Source organism: Saccopteryx leptura, chromosome 2 (assembly GCF_036850995.1).
Source record: "Saccopteryx leptura isolate mSacLep1 chromosome 2, mSacLep1_pri_phased_curated, whole genome shotgun sequence".
Classification (NCBI taxonomy): Eukaryota; Metazoa; Chordata; class Mammalia; order Chiroptera; family Emballonuridae; genus Saccopteryx; species Saccopteryx leptura.
The window spans coordinates 319,000,775-319,017,783 of record NC_089504.1 but is presented as its reverse complement, the minus strand read 5'-3'; the positions used below and the strand labels follow the sequence as shown (position 1 = coordinate 319,017,783).

Below are 17,009 nucleotides of genomic sequence, written 5' to 3'. Positions count from 1 at the left end.
CCCAAGTGCCCTCTGGATAAGCCTTCTTTATCAACATGCTAATCATCACCCCAGGCAGAGACTTAACATTAAAATGAGGCATGCACTGTGTGGTCAGGCATGTTTCATGCATGTCTGGAAACTAGGCATGTTCCCAGACCTTTTGGGAACACTGCCCCGTTTCGCGGAAACCCCGTCCTGCACCTGCCTCCCACCCATGGACCCCACAGCGCCCACACCCTCCACGGGACAGGCATCTGCAGAGCACAGTTCGCCTGTCTCCATCCCTGCATTACAGATGCAAGTCTCTGCTCTGCTTTACTGAACAGTCTCAGTCTATGGTGTGAAAGACACGCCTTACTGTGAAGGCCTTGACCCATAAGGTCAGTGATACAAGCAAGGGGAAGGAACGGTGTTTGACCTTGAATTAGGTGACGGTTCCTTTGGCATGACACAAAAACACAAGCAACAAAAGAAAATATAAAGTGGACTTTATCATCAAAATTAGAACTGCTTGTGTAAGAAAAAATGGACAATCCACAGAACAGGAGAGAATCTTTGTAAATCAGGCATCTGACAAGGACCTATAGAACACACACCTTACAATTCAACAATAAAAAGACTAAAATAACCCAAATAAAAAATGAACAGTGAGTTTGGACAGACATTTTTCCAAAGAAGACATGCAAATGGCCACGAAAAGACATTCAACACCATTAAGTCATTTAAGAAATGCAAATCAGCCCTGGCCGGTTGGCTCAGCGGTAGAGCGTCAGCCTAGCATGCGGAGGACCCGGGTTCGATTCCCGGCCAGGGCACACAGGAGAAGCGCCCATTTGCTTCTCCACCCCTCCGCCGCGCCTTCCTCTCTGTCTCTCTCTTCCCCTCCCGCAGCCAAGGCTCCACTGGAGCAAAGATGGCCCGGGCGCTGGAGATGGCTCTGTGGCCTCTGCCTCAGGCGCTAGAGTGGCTCTGGTCGCAACATGGCGACGCCCAGGATGGGCAGAGCATTGCCCCCTGGTGGGCAGAGCGTCGCCCCTGGTGGGCGTGCCGGGTGGATCCCGGTCGGGCGCATGAGGGAGTCTGTCGGACTGTCTCTCCCTGTTTCCAGCTTCAGAAAAATGCAAAAAAAAAAAAAAAAAAAAAAAAAAAAGAACAAAACCCCACAAGCCCCACTTCACGCCCACCAGGACGGCTAAAGTAAGAAGCAGTAGAACAGCCGCAGGCGAGGACAGGGACAAGGCAGGAACACTGCTGGTGTGGCCACCGGGCAGCTGGCAGGTCCCCGGAAGGTGACTGTAACTTATGACCAGCGCTTCCCCATCTGAGAACACGTTCATACAAAAGTTGTACACTTGAATGTTCGCAGGAAGTATTATTCATAACAATCAAGAGGTGGCAACAACCCCTACGTCCACCAACAAATGTATGGACAACACATTGCAGCCCGCTGTACGCAGGAGTGTATTTCAGCCATAAAGGAAATGAAACAGAGCGCATGCTATGAGGGCCAACGGTATGCGACGTCAGAGAGGCAGACACATCGTATGTATGAGTCAATGTACAGGAAGTGTCCAGAGCGGGCAAACGCAGAGACAGTGGGTCAGTGATCCCGGGGCTGGCAGAGCACTGTCACCACTCATGGGACTGAGCTCTTTCTGGGGTGACAATGTTTCAAACGGTGGTGGTAGTTACACAACCTTGTGGAAAACTTCTAAACTGCATACTTTTTAACATGTACACAGTGTTATTGAATGTGAACTATATCTCCATGAAAGATGACTAATAAGAATAACATTAAAATTGAATGAAGATTTAAGCTTAGTAGTAGGAAAAGCTTAGCTGGAAAGAGGGTGAAGAATGGGCTAAATGGATGAGAAAAGCAGGTTGTGCATGTGTGTGTGTGTGTGTCACACTGAATTTTAAACTTCTAAAAGGGATTCTATGGAAAGTAACCTCACAAGGCAATCTGATAACAAATTCCTAGTGCCCCAGGCCCACTACCGTAGTGAGAGGTGCTAAGCCTGCCCTGTCCCCTGTCCCTGTGCACCCAGGCTCACACATCTTTGAGAGGCCAGAGTGACATCCCTCGGAGGGGTGTGTGAATACCCTGCAATCCAGTTCCCACATGCTGCCTCCCCTCCTGCCCCTTCCTGATGTTGAATGCACAGACACTGCGGAGCTGTGAATTCTCCTGAGCATCCAATACCTTGCTCCCCAGTATATTTTTTGAGTCAGTCTGGCTCAAATACACTCTTATAAAAACTTAATAAACGTTTAAAAACCATGCATTAAAACCCTGGAATAAGAGCATATTCGTAGGTAAATATCTGTTTCAAAGCAAAGACCCCCCCCCCCAGCCTGTCCCCACACCTTCCCGCAATGCCTAAGACTAAGGGGGGGGTACCATCTTGATCTGCGTGCTGTCCGTCAGCTGCTGCACGGCGTACGCATCCTCCGTGTTGTACTGCAGCAGGATTGCCATCTGGAAGGTTGACGCCTTTGAGGTCCCCCACATAAAAGAGACAGAGAGGCCAACGTCAACACGTGGGAAACCCCCAGAAGCATGTGGCCCGAGTCCGAGGACTTCCAACTCTGCACAATTTCCCGCAGTATGGCATGCCCGGAGAGGCGTCCTTTTCTGCCTCATCAAATGCTAAAATGACTGATTTTTCTCTTGAAATGTCTTGTCCATGTACATACACACATGTCCACACGCACACAAACACACATCCCATCTGGTATATTCAGAAACATTAAGCATCAGTCTCCAAACATGCCTTTGCATAAACACCAGGGAAAACGATCTTTTGGTAGATTATTGACATAGAACAACCTGCACGTTTCATTGTATTGATTTTCTGTAACCCTAAGCACTCCTGTGTGAAGTCTGACATAGCTGAAAGCAAATGACGACATGTTAAGGCAGCTTCTGGAAGCGGAGCCAGGTTCCATGGCCTGAGCGCTGCAGCGAGCAGAGCCTGCAGGTGCCTCTAAAGCCCCTGACTGCTCAGAGATAGACTGGTGCCTGTGTGCGTGTGTGCACCGGTGACGGCTCGAACAGGAAACCCTGCGTACACACTCAAGCAGAGGGACCTGGGCTAGTGCAGGGAGCTCCTAACGGGAGGCTGTCAGTACTCAGTGCTGTGTGAGTACCGACCACTGTCATTGACCTGAACCTGCCCTGCCCTGCCCAAGGCCAAGCACTGTTGTCACAAACAGACCCTGGCGCGTGGAGCCAGCCCCAACACTCAGCAGTCCATCGTTCTATTTAATTCCCTGAAGCAGCAGCACTGCCGGCCCTCATCGCATGAAGCAGGACACTGGGAAGCTCAGTGTCGTCATCAAGGAACGTGTCCTTGGGTGGGAAAGACATAGCACTCAGCTCCCCTGCCCAGGGCCATACTGTTCAGTGACCTCTCTTCTCCTCCCCCAGGGGCTTAACTCTACAGATTCTGTGCCATGAATCGTTGGATTCTGATTTCTGCAGTTTGTCTTCTCTTCATTTGGACTTAAAATATCCCAGAATAAAAAGGCAGCCGTACCTGCAGAGTATATCTGTTCTTGAAGCAGTTTGTGACGAGCTCGCCCTTGGACAGCTGGTACAACCACGTCAGCTTCCGGCCGCTGTGGCGGCTGGCGTAGAAGGCTGTGAAGCGCTGGTAGCTGCGCTCCAGCTGCAGGGGAGAGCGCACGTGGGAATGCACGCCCGGCGTGTGCCACACCTGCCCACTCCGGCGAGGTGCACTGTCTGGGCCCACAGCGCAGCCAGCGCTCACATCAGCATAAAACATAGACGCGTGTGCTGGGCTCACAGAGCACGGCAAAACATGCGTCTGAAGGTACACTCGAGAGAGGCTTCTACTCTAGACAGGTGGACGAACACGCCGCCTGTCACAGCGCTGACTGGTCTCGTGTGCAGGAGGGGAGGAACGTGCTGTGTGGAGTGGGATAGGGGTGGCCACAGGACTTCACTCCCAGCGCACGGCGCCCAGCCCACCCGTCCGCCTACACAGGGGACCCCCCCCCCCCAGCTCAGGGAGCAGAAGCTGTGCCCTCACCTCTGACGGCAGGGCGAACGTGCAGGACTGCTGAAAGGGCCACGAGCCGGAGCTCAGAACCTGGATGCTGAAGTCCACTGGGGGAACAGGATGCATGTTAGTCTCAGAAACAGCAAGACACTCAAGTAAAACACCCTGAATACAAGTCCTGCAGCAATACAAAACTAACAAATTATTATATTGTTTTATTCAATTAAGTAGTAAATGGTGGGAGAGCCAGAAATTCTTTCCCCCCAGAGTGAGTCCTTCGTTACCCTCCACACTCAGGACATCACAGGCTTGCTCTCTCCACTGGCTCTGGTCTGTGCCAGGATACCAGCGTCCCCCCCAGGCATGGCTGGCATCAGGCCCCAAGCTGAGAAAAGGACCCCCGGAAGTAAACGTTCACGCCAGCATCAAACTAGCCAACGGCGGGCCAGTGCATGGTAGTCAGCTCAACAAGGGACTGGTTCTTCAGCTTTGGGAAAAATCTGTTTTCCATTTAGGAAGACACAGTGACTTTGATGGTGTCAGTGTGACCTGCCACCCTGCAGCCGCAGACGTTACGACGGGAGCCCAGGCTGCCCCAGTCCCCAATGGCAACCCTAAGTCCCACGCTTTATCGTGTGGCTCTGTTATCTGTATGGCCAATTTAGTCTCTTACATGTTAAGACAAAAAACTATTCAGATCGGATCCAAACAAGATAAAAAATAATAAAAACTTAAACTTTGCATAGAATCCTGAGCTGGCAGGTGCCTCTGGTGGGTTGGCCATTCGCCAGGCGAAGCGATAGGGGCTCAGGACCCGGATGCCACCAGCTCCTGGGAAAGGTGGGGCATGCTGTCATGCCTGTCACACTGACACACACACAGGAGTCAGGACACACAGCATCTGTGTGGGTTTCCTTGTTCGTCGGTCCCTGAATTTCTGAGGAAGGATCCACCACCCTGCCCACTCTCAGCCATTGCTCTCGTTTGCTACAAGGGGCACGGCCTCCCTCAGAACACAGCCTGTGCCAGGGACTCGGGGACCCATGGGCACTCACAGTCCAGCGGCTCTGAGTTCGTCAGGTGCTTTTTGAACTGCTCGTTCAAATCTTTGCTCACGCCGATGTCCTGAAACATTCGCTGCAGTTTAGAAGTGTACTCAAACCCACACGCTTGCTGTAAGAAACCAGGTAATGGCCTCGTTAACTTCTACACAAATATAAATGCACACAGGGGCCCGAGAGAAATCCCAGTACGTGACACGTTCTTCCCTGTTGAACTGCTGCGCAAGCTGGTGTCACTACCTGTGTCTCATGGTATAATATGCATGGGCTACAGTTAGTACTAGTGAACAGCAGAGCTGCACACTGGACAGCTAAGTCTCCACATCTCTACACACACATAACCACTACTTGAGCATATGAGAGCAAGGGTTTTGTAATGCCATGGAAGAACACAATAATGACATCATTTGTCTGCGTCCCAGCCACTGCTATGGACTGAATTGTCCCCAAACTCCTATGCTGATGTCCTAACCCCCAACGTGACTGTGTCTGCAGCTGGGGCCACAGGGAGAGCGTAGAGGGGCCCCATGGGCGCCTCCATGATGGACTGGCCATTCTAAGACATAGCGAGCTGACTCCTTCTTGGCTATGTCCTCATGCATGAAGGCGGCCATCTGCCAGCCAGGAAGACAGCCCTTGGCTGGACCTTCCCTTGACTGCCCCGGCCTCCAGCATGAGAAGTAAACTCCTGCTGTTTAAGCCGCCAGGTCTATGGTATTATACTATGGGGCTGAGCTCAGTGCGACACCCACAGACCTGTAATTCCAGGTCAGAGTCAAACAGCTCTAAGACACAACAGCACTCAACGGTCCAGCAGCCGGAAGCCAACGCCAGCTAGATAGAGAAAGCACTTCTCACTTCTCAATGGCAAAGCAACAGGAGGCTTCTGTCCTCCTGCAGGTACAGGGCCAGGCCGCTAACCAGACCCAGAGCAAAGCCAGCACCAACCAACCCAAGCCAGCAACAGGTGAGCGTGCGCCACGCCATTCTGTGCAGTTCTGACTGGGGAGGGTGGGCAGAGCTGGGGCCGGGGGGACGCTGCTCGGCCGGTAGAGGGAGACTGGATGTGCCCATGACTATGGCAGGTTTCTGGGGGTCGAACGCAGAGCCCTCCCTGTGCAGGCTGCCCTGACGAACAGCTCTGCCCAAGCAGGGACATCATTTCTGGGGAAACAGGACTCGGCACATTAGCAATGACGTAAGACTGAGTCTACCTTCAGCTTGGAGATCATGCTGGCCTCGGCATCGTCGCTGGCACTGTTCTGATGCACAAGCCTCTTGGCCAGCATCTTCGCATAGAATTTTTGGAACACGTCCTTGTCCTCGATGTACTTGAAGACAACCATCTAACAAAGCCGAGAGGGGCGCTGAGTGCACTCGCTGCCTGACGGCCGGAGCCGCAGAGCGTGTGGCCTCATCGGGCCTTTAGCACAGCAGACACGCCCCCAGTCTTAAACAGTCACCATCTGAAATTATTCAAGTAACACTGGCTTGGCTTAGTACTAATGAGGAAAGTACAAACACTAAAATTAATGGCTTAATTTGGGGAGCAAAACCATAGATTTAAAATAAAACAAATAACTCCATTCCTTTCCACAGTTCAGATGCCCTTATGTAAATGAATTAAACCACTGGTCGGGGAACCAGCCACGGCGACGACGTGATTGCTGAGGACCTTACCACTTGATTGAGCGTGTCTTCTAGTTCTGCTTCTTCTGGGTTCTTGGAACTGAAATTTAAGAAAAAGACAATGCTTCAAAACACACTAGCCAATGTGTCATCTGCAGCACCACTCCACAACTCTCCCCCAGAATGTGGGTGTGAACACGGACACAGAACCAGTCCCCTTCGGGTCAGCACGTTTCCTACCTATGGCCACGGGTCACCTTACACTGCAACTCCACCACGGAAGCAAGATCTGGCACAGCCATTCAGAATACCCAAGACAAAACCAACACGGGATACTTACTAAAATGTTCACAGAAACAGTCTGAAGGAAGGTTTCCTTTAATATACTCCATTTACATATAAGTAAATGATACTTATGTCTCTAAATGCCTCCACAATGTACTTTAAATTTGAAAACAGTTTCCTTTTAATGGCCTAATAATGAAAGATAATGAAAGGGTTTCAAATACTATTAAAGTGCTGCCTTCCATTTGTAGTTATGTCTACGAAACAGATGGCTGTCCACTAACAACTGATGTGAATCAGAAGGTGATTTCAGGTTTTAAGGTTTTGCTACAAGAACACCTTTATAAATAAGAGCCCATAAATCATACGAAATGGCCCCGGCCACTGAACAAGAGGTGCTTGAGAGCTGCTTCCATGGACAGCAGCCGGCCCGGCGACCTGTGCCCAGCCCTCACCCCCCTGGGCCAGGGCCGTTTCTGCGGCCTGTAGCTGCGTATCTGAGCACCTGCTCAGCGCTGTGCTAGCGTGGGCTCATCAAGGGCCCTCCGTCATTCTGTCTCCGCAGCAGCCATAGTGTGGAAGTCAAGAGACTTGACAGAAGCCACTTGTGAAAGAACAGCAGGTTAAAGACTGTATTCTGCCAAACACACAGACCGAGGCCTTAGTCGGGTACCACCTTATTTAAAATACTGAAAAATTTCCTATGACATAGCCTAAAACATGTAGTCAGGCCGGAAGAGGCATTCCAATTTAAAGTCCACGTCCATCCCTGAAACGAATATATCACAGGATCTGACTAGTTTGTAAACATGAGAACAGCATTACAATAATTAGGAAAAACCTCAACTCTTCAATTCTCACTGGCCGTGGGCAAATGGCTTTCTGATAAAGTGAGAGACAGCTATCAAACGTTTCCCATGCCCATCAGAAGAGACAATTGTTTATACAGTGAGTTACATCAGATATGCTACCACCAGGCCATCCTTACATTCCAAGAAAGCCACACCATGTTCCAGAGGATAGAGAACCACTCCATCTCCCTGATAAACTGAGTTTGCCAGCATTTTACTTAGGACTCCACAACTCTAAGTGAAACTGTCTGCCGTCTCCTTCTTGGCACATGGAGGTTTTCTCGGTCTTTTTCATAATGGGGTTACGCGAGCCTTAGAAAGCTGTTTAAGACATAATTTATTAATATCAAAACCAGCACAACTTGGGGGCATAAAGAGCTATCACAACATTTGTTGCTTTGATGACTGGAATAGTAAAGTGAGGCTGAGCCTTCCTTTCACAACGGCGACCATGCAAGACGAATTGCCGAGGAAACCACCCCAGTGCAACCCAGGAGAGACCCCCCCAGTCATACAGTGTCAGCGAGGGCTTCTCACACACCCCAGGAGAGACCCACAGTCAGACACAGTGTCAGCGAGGGCTTCTCACACATCCCAGGAGAGACCCACAGTCACACAGTGTCAACGAGGGCTTCTCACACACTCCAGGAGGGACCCACAGTCACACAGTGTCAACGAGGGCTTCTCACACACCCCAGGAGAGATCCACAGTCACACACAGTGTCAGCGAGGGCTTCTCACACACCCCAGGAGAGCCCCACAGTCACACACAGTGTCAGCGAGGGCTTCTCACACACACCCCAGGAGAGATCCACAGTCAGACAGTGTCAGCGAGGGTTTCTCACACACCCCAGGAGAGACCCACAGTCAGATACAGTGTCAGCGAGGGCTTCTCACACACCCCAGGAGAGACCCACAGTCAGACACAGTGTCAGCGAGGGCTTCTCACACACTCCAGGAGGGACCCACAGTCACACAGTGTCAACGAGGGCTTCTCACACACCCCAGGAGACCCACAGTCACACACAGTGTCAGCGAGGGCTTCTCACACACCCCAGGAGAGATCCACAGTCACACACAGTGTCAGCGAGGGCTTCTCACACACCTCAAGAGAGCCCCACAGTCACACAGTGTCAGCGAGGGCTTCTCACACATCCCAGGAGAGCCCCACAGTCAGACAGTGTCAGCGAGGGCTTCTCACACACCCCAGGAGAGATCCACAGTCAGACACAGTGTCAGCGAGGGCTTCTCACACACCCCAGGAGAGATCCACAGTCACACACAGTGTCAGCGAGGGCTTCACACACCCCCCAGGAGAGACCCACAGTCAGACACAGTGTCAGTGAGGGCTTCTCACACATCCCAGGAGAGCCCAACAGTCAGACACAGTGTCAGTGAGGGCTTCTCACACACCCCAGGAGAGCCCAACAGTCAGACACAGTGTCAGTGAGGGCTTCTCACACACCCCAGGAGAGACCCACAGTCAGACACAGTGTCAGCGAGGGCTTCTCACACACCCCAGGAGAGACCCACAGTCAGACACAGTGTCAGCGAGGGCTTCTCACACACACAACCTAGGAAAGACTCACAGCAGAATGTTGCCTCTAGCTCTTTTTTTTTTTTTTTTTGTATTTTTCTGAAGCTGGAAACGGGGAGAGACAGTCAGACAGACTCCCGCATGTGCCCGACCGAGATCCCCCCGGCACGCCCACCAGGGGCGACGCTCTGCCCACCAGGGGGCGATGCTCTGCCCCTCCAGGGCGTCGCTCTGCCGCGACCAGAGCCACTCTAGCGCCTGGGACAGAGGCAAAGGAGCCATCCCCAGCGCCTGGGCCAGAGGCCAAGGAGCCATCCCCAGCGCCTGGGCCATCTTTGCTCCAATGGAGCCTTGGCTGCGGGAGGGGAAGAGAGAGACAGAGAGGAAGGGGGGGTGGAGAAGCAAATGGGCGCTTCTCCTATGTGCCCTGGCCGGGAATCGAACTTGGGTCCCCCGCACGCCAGGCCGACGCTCTACCGCTGAGCCAACCGGCCAGGGCCGCCTCTAGCTCTTAATATGTGTACATCAACAGCAAAAATATCATCTGAGAAATAAGATGCTTAAAATATAAAGAACTAGAAAACAAACTCACTAAACCGAGACAAAAAGTATAGAGTAATCAAAGCACTGTCTTTTTTTTTTAATTTAAAAAAAAATTTCTTTTTAATTTTATTTATTCATTTTAGAGAGGAGAAAAAAAGGGAGAGAGACAGGGAGAGAGAGAGAGAGACAGAGAGAGAAGGTGGGGAGGAGCTGGAAGCATCAACTCCCATATGTGCCTTGACCAGGCAAGCCCAGGGTTTTGAACTGGCGACCTCAGCATTTCCAGGTCGACGCTTTATCCACTGCGCCACCACAGGTCAGGCAAAGCACTATCTTTTAAGAAAACAAAGATTATTAGCCTTTAAGTACTTTGTCAAGAGGTACCAAAATTATAATTTTGTGTACATCAAATGTGACACAAATTTTAATTCCTAATGACAGCTGAGACTTTAAATAGGCTTACTGAAAAAAAAAAACCAACAACAAACCACAAAGTCACTGTACCTCTTCTTCAACAAGGAGTCACAGTACCGGGCCAGCAGCTCAGGGGACTTGCTGGACGACTGAGCCATTTTGGTGACTGCGTTGTTGTTGATGAAGCGCCCACAAGCCTGTGACCACACAAGACCCAGTCAGAGGGCAGCATGTGCCATTGTCACTGCCACGGGAAGCCACGTGCTGACAAACCCACCTTGTCCAAGGCGGCCACGAAGCCCGCGTCGTTGTTGAACGCTGACATGACCAGGGCGTTGTACTTTTTATGGACATCCAACACGGTCTGTACATACATTTTGGGGTCCTAGGTAAGGGAAAACAAACAACAGGTGGTTACTGGGGGTTAAACTGTCTAGTAATGTGCTACTATAGAAACTCCTTCAGATGCTAACAAGTTAGATCAAGAAGCAGCTTTGCTTCCATTATCAAAACACATAAGACTCTTTGTTTACAAATACAATAAAAGATATTCTCTACACCCGAAACACCAATTCCAAGCACTTTTTGTGCACAGAATAAGCACTTTACAAGTATTTATTCACAAAACCTGAAGGCAGTCACTGTCATTATTCCATTTCTTTTTAAACAGACAGACAGACAAACAGCAGCTTGCTGAAGGCCCAGTGGGCTCAGGGGAGCTGGGCGCTGAACCAGACAGGCCGCCCTGGGTCTGCGCTCGGTGGCTCCACTGCTGCCGCCACACCTCCCATCCCAGCGCCGGGATGGCCTTCACCAGCTTACACTAAAACCTGGGCGTCTTTTCCACAACACTCGCAGCTAAGCCAGTTTCCTTGAACCTTTTAGTATATGTGCTGCTGAAGCGAGCACTCCTTGCACCTTTTATGTGTAAAATTATTTTATAAACCTAATGGAAGGGGTTTACAGTCATCCCCTCAGTAATCCATGAGGTGGCAACAAGTGACAGCAACCGCCATCATTAAAAGTGGAAAAGGAGACTTCCAAAGGCAACAAGAACATAAAAAAATTCAAAAACATATTAAAGATAATATAGTCAAAAGTATAGTAATCACACACGATAAACTCAGAGAGAGAAAGTTTGGTGCGATAGGAACAGTGTACTCTAGAGACGTTTCCTCTCTGCTAGCTCTCCCAACACTATCAGAATTCAAGTTCACAGCAGAACTTGGAGGAATCGTCTAGTGTACAAATGGAAGAGTGAGAAGATGTAAAGGGAAGAATATAAAGAAATGACACCCTCAGAGCCTAAAAAGCGCTAGAGAGGAGCTTTTGGAGGTGTGGACAACACAGATGCTGCGGACCGTCTTTAGAAAGCCACATGGGTTCTCTCTGGGAGTCTGGTCACACTCTCCCCACCTGGACGCAAGACTGGAGCCCCACCGCACATGCCTGCGGCTCACGCGTGGGGTCCGCAGGCCCAACTGCCCTTCATTAAATAGCACTCACATTTAGAGCGGCTTCCCCACACTTTTCAATGGCTGCAAGACCCTGATTATGGATGTGCGTCTCCAGGAGTTTCTTCAACTCCCCGAGGCCGTCCTGGATCCGAGACACGAGGTTGTACATGCGACCCAGATCTGAAAGGAGGAGGCACCGGCTTTATGTACCGAGTAAACCGTGTGTACGTCCCACCAAGTGTGTGTACACTGAGATGATTGGTACCCCAAAATAAAAGAGCTGTGCTTTTAGACTTAATTATAATAATATGGTTTGTATTTAGCAAATGCCTATTTAGCTAACAATAACAACAAAGTAATGCATTTATAGTTTTGTCTTTCCCCTTATTATGACAATCTACTAACATAAGAGAGAAAAAACATCTTTATATCAGGAAACATGTGAGGCTTCCTAAGCACTGAGAGAAAATTTATGCCTGGCACATAATAGGCACTCACAAATTTATTGTAAAAAGATGAATAAATTTAAAAGAATATAAATATCCACCTCAACTATAAAAACAAATGAGTCACAAAAGGGCCCCCAAATTCCTCACTTATTATATGTATGGCACATGGTTAGTTTATGAGGGCCAAAGAAGAAAAATCCCAAATCCACAAGTCAATCTTTTATTGAGCTCTTAACATATCCCAGTACACCTTGGAGCGGACAAGAAAGCCCATTGGTTAGAGCATCATCCTGATATTCCAAGGCTGCCGGCTTGATCCAGAGTCAGGGCACAACAAATTTATAGCGTGTTGTTGTTTTTTTAAATCCCTCTCCATCCCTACCTCTCTCAAACCAAAAAAAATCGCTTAATGCTGACATCATGGAAAAATTGCTACAGCAGGTTAAGCTGAGAAGATGCTCTTCCCCAGAGTCACACGTGAAATGGCCAGTGGCCTGGAACCAACACAATACAATAAGGCAGACAGAGCAGCTGCTCAGAAACCACTGGCCGCGCAGGCGCCCTGAATCCGAGTCCAGGACCTGCTGCGGGCGGGCCGCGTGGCTCACCTTCATTCTTGTCGGCGTCCAGCAGGTTCTGGAACTCTGTGTGGAAGATCTCCAGGTGCTTCTCGATGAGCACCTGTTCGCACTTCCTGGCCAGCTCATCCTGTGTGCTTTCATGAAGGTAGACCTGCACCCTCCTCTGCTCCTCCAGCAGGCGCGCCTCCGCCTGCAGGACGAAGGCCGGTGCGCGGCCCGGTGAGTGGTCAGAATGGCTCCATGAGAGATCACTAACCAAGCTCATAAACCGGCTCTAACATTTCTTACGATTTACAAAAAATGGGGGAGGGTGTTGTTTTTATTTTAGAGTGAATGCCAGGCATATTTAAGATGTCACTGATGCATTCCATTTTATCTGCAGTATACATCTTCCATCCAAACTCCTCTTTAAATGACTTAAGGAAGTCACGTAAACATTTACATGCAAGTATAGGAACCAAAGTCCCAGGTGTTGTGTCACTGTAGCTTAGGTTCCAGGAAGGACGGCCATTTACAGTTATTGATTTTAAGTTGGGCTCTGGGCTGGCAAGTATATCAGAATACCAAGATCAAATTCAAAATGACTAAATAAAATTTAGCATTACAGACTATCCCTATTATTCTATTAGGATCAGTCTACAGTAAAAACAAAATTAAACAGCAGACAAAAAAGGTAAGCAAATTAATGAAGTAAGGTCTATTATATATATTTTTAAAGTTTTCTTTAATGATATGAAAAACCTAGAATAGTCAAACAGATTTTTTTTTGTAGCTCAGACTAGTCTCAATGACACGAGACAGTGAGATGCGTTAAAACGCTGATGTGGCTTAGACCTTCGGGGGTTCCCACTCAGACATCCCCAACCACTCAGGAGATGGAACAGAGACCCTGGGGAGCCGGGGCACCTCCTCCAAGCTGGTTGCTGGGAGCAGGACACGAGGTTCTTGACGTTCATGCTTTTTCTCAACATTGTTCATGAGTTCTGTATTCTATTTCCTGACAGAACATCATAATATAAACAAAATTCTCCTCAAGTTACAGAGTAAAACGTGCCGCCTCTATCCCGTGGATTTGTAGATGCTTGCTGAACAATGAGCAGTTGTAATGTCCTATACAGGTGCTTGCTCTTTGCCAAATATAACATATATCTATAATAGCTTATTATCCCCATTTTACAGTTGAACAGTCTGAGGAATAGCAGGCTAACTAAGCTAACCCCCTAGTGCCTTGGTCGGCAAACCGCGGCTCCTGTGGCTCTTTGGCCCCTTGAGTGTTTAGCAAAGGCCAGCTTAGGAGTACCCTAATTAAGTTAATAACAATGTACCTACCTATATAGTTTCAGTTTAAAAAATTTGGCTCTCAAAAGAAATTTCAATTATTGTATTGTTGATATTTGGCTCTGCTGACTAATGAGTTTGCCGACCACTGCCTAGTGAATGGTAAATGGGGCTTTAATCAGCCTCACAGCCCAGCTTTTAAATGCAAGGCCACGTGCAGGAAAGAGCAGGACCGTTCATGGCTGATCCTAGCTCTGTCCTCATAGGTTCTGTGTATAAGCACTTCCTGAATGTGACGAGGTCATGGCTAGTAAGACCCAATCAAATCCAAACCAAACCTCTAACCCTCTAGAAAGAAGTTCGCTCTAAGAGTCTTTGCTCTTCATGTTACTGTTGGTTCCATGCCTGATTTTGAAAACAGATGCCCCACTCTGGAAGCTCTGGGGGCGCCCGGGGGGTTCTAGGGGTACCCAGGGAGCTATGGGGGCACCCGGGGGGTGTCTAGGGGTGCCTGGGGAGCTCTGGGAGTGCCCAGGGAGCTCTGGCCTGAAAAGCTGCCCCTACTGCACTAGGCTCCACTCTGTTCCTCAGGGCAAGTGACAAGCAGGACCACGGCCCACAACCATGTCCATGAAGAGAACAGGCTCGCCCACCTCTGGGGTAGCACTTTTAAAACAGCAGCATTTTAAAAGACTAAGCATCAACAGCAGCGTGCAATAAAAGATGTATTTATGAAAACTACACTGCCCACTAAAATGGAACAATGGGCAACGCTAAGTTTCAGACAGTACTTTCCAAAAGCCCACTTGTCTGGCAGCTGCATGAGACTGCATGAGGTTCCTGGTCAGCAGACAAAAGCTAACCTAAACCGTCAGTATACACAAAGAACTATTACTATCCCAAGTACGACACCTATAAAGAGTTCCACTTTTGTTAGCTTTTGAGAGGTCAGAAATTTGTCCAGGACTTTCAACTTCAAGCTTCTATAGGAAACACACAGAACATTACCCCGCTAGCGGCCAGGGCTCTATGTGGTTACAGAGGGAGTGGCTGCTCTTACGTAACTGTTCCTGACTTCCTATCTTGGTGTGTAGAAAGTGACTGTGCAGTCCATGTGCTCTCTAAGGGAACACAGCACAAGGGACAAGGCACATCCTAGACACCGCGGTCCCCAACTTCCCGGAAATCTCCTTAGACATCTCCATCGGGCCAAACCCTGCCCACAGGTCAAGTTTTATTGGGACACGGCTGCACCCACGTGTACAGCTGTTGCCTTGACGGCCATGGGACCACAGCGCAGAGCTGAGCAGCTGCAGCGAGACCACAGTCCTGCGAAGCCTCCCTGGCCCTTCCTGGGAAGTCTGCGGAGTTCTGACCTGGGGCATTGCTCAGAGCGTAAACGAGGACGCTGTGTCCCAAGAAGGAAAACAAAGAACACTCAGGCAAGTGCTTTGTTATAAGCTCACTCGCTACTGAGGAGGCTGCGGTCCAGTCCCATCCAACCTTCTGCATGAGGACTGGGGTCTGCGGGGTCACGGGGACCTCTCCCCTAACACAGACTAATGCCTGCGTCACAGATTACTAAGTGATACTTTAGAAGCAAAAAAGCAAAGCTTAAACTCTGCAAATCTGAGCCTATTTGTTAGAAACGTCTTTTCTGTTGATGTCGGGAGACTGTGGCTCCCGCCGGATGTGGAGACACATTCTAGGGGAGACAGTGCACAGCACACAGCTGTCACAGTGCAGCTCCGGAAGTGAAGGTAGCATGGAGCTATGATGACCAACCCACTGAGAGAAGCTCCCTGACTAATCAGAAGCATTTGCTACTGACACACCCCGCCCAGGAAGTGACCTCTGAAAAAAGCTGCTGACCACACGCTGGAGAGGCATACCTTCCACCGCAATGACCTTCCACTGCAGGGGTCTCCACTTTTTACATAGGGGGCCAGTTCACTGTCCCTCAGACCATTGGAGGGCTGCCAAATACAGCGGTCCTCTCACTGACCACCAGTGAGAGAGGTGCCCCTTCCAGAAATGCAGTGGGGGCTGGATAAATGGCCTCAGGGGGCCGCATTGCGGCCCGCGGGCCGTAGTTTGGGGACACCTGCAGAGGCTGTGGCCACTCGGCTTACCTTCTTCATGTACTCCGTGACTGGGTTCTGCTGCAGGAACTCGGTGCTCTCCCTGGTGTAGAACCTCTCTGTGTCGGCCAGGAACTGCGACTCGAAGGACTCCTTGTACACTGTCAGTGTGGGGCCCTTGGCGAATGCATCATCCTCATTCAGCCCCAGCTCCACTACAAGGAAACAGGAACTGTCTTTCAATTCCCCAGGTTCTTTCTCCCTCCCCCCCCCCCAGGTTCTTGTTATATTTTTCAGAATACACTGAGGTGTAGCACCCGGCTTAAGACATGCTCAGAAGGTGAATGCGAAGGGCAGGACCTAAAGCCTGCAATACTCATCAGCATTAAAGCGCACTCGTTCCATAAAACGAGAGGCCCTGACCAGTTGGCTCAGTGGTAGAGCGTCAGCCCAGCATGTGAAAGTCCTAGATTTGATTTCGATTCCCCGCCAGGGCACATAGGAGAGGTTCCCACCTGCTTCTTCACCCTTCCTCCTCTCCTTCCTCTCTCTCTCTTCCCTTCCCGCAGCCAAGGCTCCACTGGAGCAAAGTTGGCCCGGGCGCTGAGGATGGCTCCATGGCCTCTGCCTCAGGCACTAGAATGGCTCTGGCTGCAACAGAGCAAAGCCCTAGATGGGCACAGCATCACCCCCTGGTGGGCATGCCGGGTGGATCCCAGTCAGGCGCATGTGGGAGTCTCTCTGCCTCCCCACTTCTCACTTCAGACATGCAGATACAAAAAGAAAAAACAAAAATGAAAAAGAAAAGACCCAAGACGTAGGAAAAGCAAGTA

The 17,009-nt window shown here is 50.0% G+C and overlaps 1 protein-coding gene across 2 annotated transcripts in view; it reads right to left on the bottom strand.

The window, feature by feature from the left end:
* CUL1 (cullin 1) overlaps window positions 1-17,009 on the bottom strand; it is a 77,380-nt gene that overhangs the window by 16,685 nt on the left and 43,686 nt on the right. For both annotated transcript variants that reach the window (XM_066362950.1, XM_066362949.1), the window contains exons 7-17: window positions 16,228-16,391; window positions 12,845-13,007; window positions 11,837-11,967; window positions 10,608-10,715; window positions 10,421-10,527; window positions 6,752-6,800; window positions 6,286-6,417; window positions 5,066-5,183; window positions 4,041-4,117; window positions 3,525-3,656; window positions 2,387-2,479 (exon numbers count right to left, since the gene is read on the bottom strand). In XM_066362950.1, the coding sequence (XP_066219047.1) occupies window positions 2,387-2,479; window positions 3,525-3,656; window positions 4,041-4,117; window positions 5,066-5,183; window positions 6,286-6,417; window positions 6,752-6,800; window positions 10,421-10,527; window positions 10,608-10,715; window positions 11,837-11,967; window positions 12,845-13,007; window positions 16,228-16,391 (1,274 nt within the window). The remainder of the gene's footprint in view (window positions 1-2,386; window positions 2,480-3,524; window positions 3,657-4,040; window positions 4,118-5,065; window positions 5,184-6,285; window positions 6,418-6,751; window positions 6,801-10,420; window positions 10,528-10,607; window positions 10,716-11,836; window positions 11,968-12,844; window positions 13,008-16,227; window positions 16,392-17,009) is intronic.